At 52.9% G+C, this 7500-nt stretch overlaps 1 protein-coding gene across 1 annotated transcript; it reads left to right on the forward strand.

The window, feature by feature from the left end:
- The first annotated feature begins 871 nt into the window (after nucleotides 1-871).
- Nucleotides 872-6496, forward strand: SCAMP5 (secretory carrier membrane protein 5). The gene is made up of 6 exons (XM_008641981.2): nucleotides 872-981; nucleotides 1252-1380; nucleotides 3047-3203; nucleotides 3856-3957; nucleotides 4118-4235; nucleotides 4345-6496. The coding sequence occupies exons 1-6, from the start codon at nucleotides 975-977 to the stop codon at nucleotides 4537-4539; spliced, it is 708 nt and encodes a 235-aa protein (XP_008640203.2). The 5' UTR covers nucleotides 872-974; the 3' UTR covers nucleotides 4540-6496.
- Nucleotides 6497-7500: the final 1004 nt, after the last annotated feature.

The following is a 7500-nucleotide window of genomic DNA, read 5'->3' on the forward strand; positions in this document are numbered from 1 at the left end:
GCTGAAGGGTGGGAAAAGACCCCTAGAAAGAGCCTCCCAAATCCTCCCGGGAGCCCCAGGCACCAACTGCCAGGACCCTGTGTGCTGGGAAATGGGTTGGCTGCTGCCAGCTCTGCCTGGATGACTGGGAGAGGGCAAAACCTGCAGGCAGGTGGGGATACGCCATCTTCACGCTTCTATTTAAAACCTCAGGTCTTAATTTTTGCTTTAATTTGCCTTAATTTTCACTTCTGGCACAGAGCTGAGCATGGAATCATCTGGGATGGTCCTGGGATGGTCCTGGGATGCTGAGTTCCCCCCTTTCCCACCTGCATGCTCTGGAATGAGGTGCCAAATGACATGAGTAATTGTTAAGCCAGGCACTCAAGTGACTCATTAGTGACAATCGCCACTGATTTATTTTTTTTTCCAGCTGATTTCTCTGCTCTGATTTCCCTGCTCCCTTTTTGGCCTTGTTTTTGGCTTGGGCTTGCAGAGATGGCAGCTACGAGGCAGCCAGGTAGTCAGTCCCCTGTGCTAGAATTCAGCAATAATAATAAAAATGTTTAAAGAGTTCTTCTGGGGCCAAGTAATGAAATTGAGGGTTTCAAACTGCCCACAGCCACCTCCTTTCCCTGCTGTCCTACCTGGCCCTGTCCTGGATGTAGGTCAGTTGGGAGTGGGAGGCCCCACATCACTGGATCCTCTTGTAATCTTCCTCCTTAACTGGTACATAAGCCTGAGCCAGAGGAGCCAGGATTTATCGCGCTGCCAGCCAGGTGCCAGCCTGGATGTGTGACAGTCCAGAGTGTCACAGAAGTGAAGCAAACTGCTGTCCTTGAGTTGTTTTGGAACAAGGGGGGAAGGTGAAGGCTTTTGCAGAGGTCCCTGACCACTTCAATCACATTTGCTCTTTCTCCTCCAGCTTTGCTAAAGCTCCCACGTTTTTCCCAAGTATTTTTCCTGAGGAGCAGAGAGGCTGAGCGTGTGCTGGCATGGCAGGTACGGGGGGGCTCTGAAGACCATCATGGGCTTTACTGGCCATAATGTCACCTTGTTAGTCGCCAGTGGAGTGGTGGGTGTCCTTGGCTGCAGGATCTGTGTGGCCAGTGAGAGCTGGATTTGATCCTTTGGGGTGGGTTGGTGGCGGTTTCCATGGGAAATCCTTAACTTTTGTGTAAACCTTGTCAGTTCTTGGGGCGATTTAGGAAGCCCCTTGGCTTTTGTTCAGCTCTGAGCAGTGCCTGATGCCAGTGAAACTTTTCCTTGCAGAAAAGGTGAACAACTTCCCTCCCCTGCCCAAGTTCATCCCCCTGAAGCCATGTTTCTACCAGGACTTCGATGCGGAGATTCCGCCGCAGCACCGGACCATGGCCAAGCGGCTTTACTACCTCTGGATGCGTGAGTAGCTGGGTGGGAATGGCTCCAGTGGGATTTGTTTGCCTCTCCAAAGCTGCTGCTCCGCTGGGAGCCACCAGCTGAAAGGGCAGGGCAAGGTCAGGGGAAGCCCTTCTCCCCCTCCAGGCCTTGGTGTCTCCTGTTAAAACTCAGGAATGAGAGGTGGGCTGCAGCATCCCATGGATCCCAGCCCTTCCAGCCTCCAGGATGGAGCTGTGGAGCTGGCTCAGTGTCCCAGGGCCATTGGTGGTGATGTTGATGTCCTGCTGTAAGGAGGAGACGGCTCAGACTGGAGGGCTGGTGTGCCTGCTCCCCAAAACGTGGAGCTTGAGGCTTCCCGGAGCTTGCCTGTTCCTCTTGCATGCCTCTGTGTGCCGTGCTGTGCTAACAGAGCTGTCACCAGCTTCCAGCTCTTCAAACTGTCCTGGATCTCTCTTCTTCACCAACCCTGGGCAGGGAATAGAGCCAGAGGTTACACTCCAAGTGGAAACATGCACAGCTCAGCTGTGCACCAGCATTTAATTTCTTTTTAGAAGAACTTAGTTCCTTATCAGGCATTTGTTTCCCCTGAACTTTGGAAGCATCAGTACCCAGGGAGTGCCTTGTGCTTTGGAGGCAGGTTAGGAGGAGCTGAGCTAACACCGGAGAGGTTGTGTGTTCCTGCTTTTGGCATGGCCCCAGGCTGGCATCCCTGGGGCTGTGTCCCGTCAGGAAGGTGACCCTGGGGTAGCTTCATCATGTCAGGAGGGTTAGCGTGTTTAAGGAGTGGCAGGAAAAAAGCTGTGCTTCCCCAGGGAAGCTCTCTTGGGGGTGTTCAATTCCTTCCCCATCCCAACCAGGCTGTTCTTCCTCTTAATGTAACAGAGCTTGGTCCTTGCTCCACAGCCAGTTGCTGTCCCTTGGTTTCTGCCTCCGGAGCTCCTCTCTGGTCATTTTCTCCCCAACAGCCCCTCAGACACCCAGCACAGAGTGGCTGGAAGGTCCCTCTATGTCCTTTAGGGCAGCCCGGGCAGCTGAGCTCCTTCCCTTGCCAGCTGCAGCTCTCAGGCAGGCGGCGGTGGGAGGGCTTTCGTTCTCGTCGAAATAATGAATCATTCTCCGAACTCGGAGGCGTCAGAATGCAGCTGAGCCTTCTCTGCTTTGTCCTGTGTCTGCTGAGCTGGGATTCATAGTCGGAGCCCTTGTGTGGCCTGATCCCAAGCAGGGGTGGGCGAGGGTAATGTGTCACCCCCTGAACTGGCGAGGCGAGGTCAGGAGTTCAGGATTTTGGCTCTCAGTGGTGCTCGGGGAGCTCCTGCACAAGCTCCTTCAGCAAAGATGTATCTGGAGCAAGCAAAAAACTTCACCACGATTCCTCCAGTTTCCTCCTGTTAGTGGAAACGTGTCCTGGCTCAACAGGAGCGGGAGGATGTGACTCCTGCCAATCTTCAGAGCCCTGGAACTGCTTAGGGAATTACAACTCTGAGTGATACATTGATATTCCTCCTGTTACTCAGCTGAGACCTGGCCCCCTTTGGCCCAGCCAGCCTGGGAATGTGCTCCCAGCTTAATTTAAGGGAAGTCCAGCTAGGGCAAGACCCTGAGGCCGCCACCCTGGGGTCGGGGTCCTTGGTGTGTCAGTGCCACCCTTGCGTCCGCGCTACTCTGCTCTGTGTGTGTGTGTTTGCAGTGAACAGCATCACCTTGGCGGTGAATCTCGTGGGCTGCCTCGCGTGGCTCATTGGAGGCGGCGGAGCTGTAAATTTTGGACTGGCAATTCTCTGGCTCATTCTCTTTACGCCCTGCTCCTATGTCTGCTGGTTTAGACCTATTTACAAAGCTTTCAAGTAAGTGGTCGCACCTGAGCCTGGCTTCTTTTTGCCTTGTTTTCCTTCGTAAACGGTCAGTGTTTAGCTTGGGGCATTGCCTGACTAACTGGGGGAATTCCTTTCTGTGCAGCCCTTTAGCTTGACTTTGTAACCTTCAAAACCAGAGTGTTTGGGATTTCCTGGGGGCCAAACCCCCAATCAGGCGATGTAAGGACACTCTCCGTGTGCCTCTGTGCAGCGGTGGGGGACAGTGGTGAGGATGCAGTTGAGATGCCACTTTCCCTCTTATCCCTGAAGCATCTTTTATATTTTCCCACGAGTCCTTGAGGTGTTGGTATGGATTACCCATGGTGCTGAGGTCAATCCCCAAATCTAGAGAACTGAGGGTGTATTTATTCCCCACATGGGGTGGTGTGAGCCGAGAGCTGTGTCCCAACACAGATGTCCTCAAGCCCAGCTGACTGAGCTGTGGGGAGGGTCTGGTGCCCCATGCCTTTCCCAGGTGCCCTTTGACCACTTTCAGCCTCTTGCAGTTTCTCCTTCGCCTTTAATTTTGCTTTTCATCACCCTCCTGCTAAACCACAGCCAGCTCTGATACGTAGGAGCATCTCCCTTCCCCTGGAGTGCAGCGGGGATGGAGGTGCAGGAGTGACTGAGCCTTCTCTTGCAGGACAGACAGCTCCTTCAGCTTCATGGCCTTCTTCTTCACGTTCATGGCCCAGCTGGTGATCAGCATCATCCAGGCAGTGGGGATCCCTGGATGGGGGGTCTGGTAAGGAAAATGCGGCCCTGTTGGGTACGAGGGTGGTCACCGTGGTGTTTTAGCCTCCTTACTGGTTCTCTCCTTGGGGAAGATGGTTTGAGGAGCTGGGAGGGCTGCTGGCACTTTGGGAAAGCTGGTGAACAAACCGGTTGTTTCCATCTCCTTGCAGTGGCTGGATTGCAGCGATTTCCTTCTTTGGGACCAACGTGGGCTCGGCTGTGGTGATGCTGATCCCCACCGTGCTCTTCACGGCCATGGCAGTCTTCTCCTTCATTGCTCTCACCATGGTACGGCAGGAAAAACCGGGGTTCCACATTGCTTTGGGTGGCCTTCGCCACCACCCTGGCAGCTCTGTGCCGGCTGCAGGTGCTCAGCCCCTCTGGATTTTCCCTGCAGGTGCACAAGTTTTACCGGGGCAGCGGCGGGAGCTTCAGCAAAGCGCAGGAGGAGTGGACCACGGGGGCCTGGAAGAACCCCCACGTGCAGCAGGCGGCCCAGAACGCGGCCATGGGGGCGGCGCAGGGTGCGATGATGCAGCACGAGACGCAGTACTCGGCCACCCCCAACTACACCTACTCCAACGAGATGTGAGCAGCAGCGGGACTCTGTCCTCGGGAGGAAGAGCTGGGGGGGAAAAGGGAGGAGGAAGGCTGAGCCGAGTTTCTGCAGCTATCTCAGAAAGTCGGAGTGTACCATAATGGTGGTTCTTCTCCCGTCTTTGTAACGAGACCCTTTGGGATTTTTCCTTTCTTTTTTTTCTTTTTTTTTCTCGTCTTGAGCTCTTCTTTTCTCCTTTCTTTTTCATTCTGAAGAGGCCGTGAGTTGACCTGCAGGGCTCTTGTTGTGCGTGGTAGTCAGTGTCCGTTCACGTGTCTTCTTTTTCCCTGTGGAATAGTGTACGGTGGTGGTTTTTTAATTACTATGGTGATAGGTGTATGTTAGAACCTCATCAGCCAAAAGCCCCCCCACACCCCCAAAAAGGGAAAAACAGCAACCAGCACCCATCTTCCTTCTTGGAATAAGCCCTGAACCACGGGTTTTTGACGTGTGTGAGTTTTCTCTTTCAGCTGGTAGTGTCCAGCCACTTGCCACTGTCTCAGCAAGGGCAAGCAATCCTGGGAATTCTCCTTTTTTCTTTTGGTTTTTAACTAGCAGGTGGCTGGCTGATTTAGCATTTAAAAAAAAAAAGAAAAAAAAAGGGAAAAAAAAAAAAAGAAACCCTCAATCCTGCTGTTGATATGCTGGAAGCCAAGAGATTCCTAATCTACACCCTGGCTCAGGATCTACAACTTCTCTCAGTGTGTGGTGTTGTAAGTGAGTAGTTTACACTTTGACGTGGAGGACCAGTGTGTGTATGCGTGTGTGTGTGTTGGGGAGCAAGGACAGGTTTTCCCTGCGGGATACAACCATCCCATTCCAGATTCTGCATCCTGAGTCTGTTTTTTTTAAAGGCTTCTGTTTTGAAAAGCAGCTGTAAAAGCGGCAGAGCGTTCCTCAGAGGACCTACTCTTGGGCAAGGCTGCGGGTCAAATCTTGCCACCCCCTATCCCAGCACATCCAAGCAGTCTCCCTGATCATGGAAATAGCCAGGCCAAGGTTTGTCCCTGTTAGCTTTGGAGGTTTGTGCTAATTTAAGGCTCTTAAGGAAACCTCCAGGCTGGAGGGAAGGACTCCTGCTCACCTGCGCTCCTAAAAAGCATGGTGAGATGTGGCCGTGTGTTTTCCTGGTGTAGAAATCCCTGTCAGGCCCGAATCCCTGCCCAATTTGGGGATGTTGGACATTAAATAATGATCCTGCACCCTAGCAGGAGGCAGCTGAGCTCAGACTAACACCACTGGGGGAAGGTGACTGGCACACCCTGGAAAAGATGATGAGTGGGAGCATAAATGGGATGGATGCTGCAGGGCAGGAGTAGTGAAAGCTACTTCTCCGAGATGCTTTTCAACTCTAAATGCACTTTAAATAAGCCAAATTTTTCTCCAAGTCCTCGAAAAGCAGCCCAAACAGAATCCAGTCCAGCCCCTTGGCTCCAGTACCTCCTGCCTGGCACAGGGAAGGAGCTCAGTGTGCCACCAGCCAGGACTGTGCAAGTCTCAGCCCTTATCTGTCCCTTCCAGCCCTCCAGTGATGCTTGGATGTGACCCCTACCCCTGAGAATCACCCCAAAAAGGACCTTCTCCAGCAAAGCACACCTAGTTTCCTTTTTAAGGGTATCACTCCAGTCATTCTGCAATAGGCAGTTGTCTCTTGACCAGACTAAAATGCAGCTACTGATAAAATGCCTGTCTGTGTGTGTGTGTATATATTTATGTATAAAATGTCAGGAGAAAAGTAATCCTTTGCTAAGCCTATTATGTACTTAATCAGGTTTAAATATTGTGCAATCCATTTCTAGCTCGCCTAAAACTTACTCTGCCAAACCATGTGCTCTGTCATCCGTGTCTGAGAAATGATGGTTTAAGTGACTTCACCTTTGGCATTGACAATAAGATGCATCAATAATAACTGTAACGAGCTGTAACTAACAGACATTGCTTCAGCACCTAACCCTCCTCTCCAATGTGTCTCCTGAGTGTGTAAGCGCTGAAATGCTGCCCCTGTGGCTCCAGCCAGGTGGGAAACTCGACCCCTGTTCTCACCTTGGTTATTTGTAAGCTGTCCCTGCTCCAGGTGGGGCTGATGTGGTTGTGATCAAAGCGTGGTGCTCCTGAAGCCCACGGGGTGGGAAAGGTGGGGTGTTCCTGCTGCTGGGCAAGAGGTATCTAGGGATAGAACACACCTGGGGTTTTCCTGAGGTCTCCCTGTCACTTTCCACGTCCTGCAGCCGGCAAAGCAGAGCTCTCAGCCTTCCTTGCTGCTTGTTCGTAGCCAGTATCAGAGGGATGTCCAAATAACTGCTGCATTTGAGCTGTATCGGCAGAGGGCTGGGGACCACGTGCTGCCCCCGATCTGTCATGCCCACATAATCACGGAATCATTTGGGTGGGAAGGGACCTTACAGCTCATCCAGCAGGGACACCTTCTGCTATCCCAGCTTGCTCCAAGCCCTGTCCAACCTGGCCTTGGACACTGCCAGGGATCCAGGGGCAGCCCCAGCTGCTCTGGGCACCCTGTGCCAGGGCCTCCCCACCCTCCCAGGGAACAATTCCTTCCCAATATCCCATCTAACCCTGCCCCTCTGGCATGGGAAGCCATTCCTCCTTGTCCTGTCTGTGCCTCAGACAATAAATACTCAGTCCTTTAACCCACTTTCCCCTGCCAGCTCTGTGTGGCTGCCCTGAATCTCATAGGAAAGGTGTCACTCCTGGTCTGTAACAATTTCCTGGGCTCACATATCACCCTGTCACTTGAGGGGCCCTCAGACCCTCTCTTCGACCCTGTGCCCCACACGCCTTCTACGCCGAGTTTTGTTGCCCTTTGTTGCGTTCCTAAACCTTGCCATGAGCCAGAATCCCCGTTTAGACTACTTCCTGAGCAGCCTGAAGCCGCGCGCCTGCCCTTGGAGAGATCCCTCGCGTGGGCATGACTGGGGCACAGCGGGGCACAGAGCC

The sequence above is a fragment of the Corvus brachyrhynchos genome, unplaced genomic scaffold (genome assembly GCF_000691975.1).
Source record: "Corvus brachyrhynchos isolate BGI_N302 unplaced genomic scaffold, ASM69197v1 scaffold309, whole genome shotgun sequence".
Lineage (NCBI taxonomy): Eukaryota > Metazoa > Chordata > Aves > Passeriformes > Corvidae > Corvus > Corvus brachyrhynchos.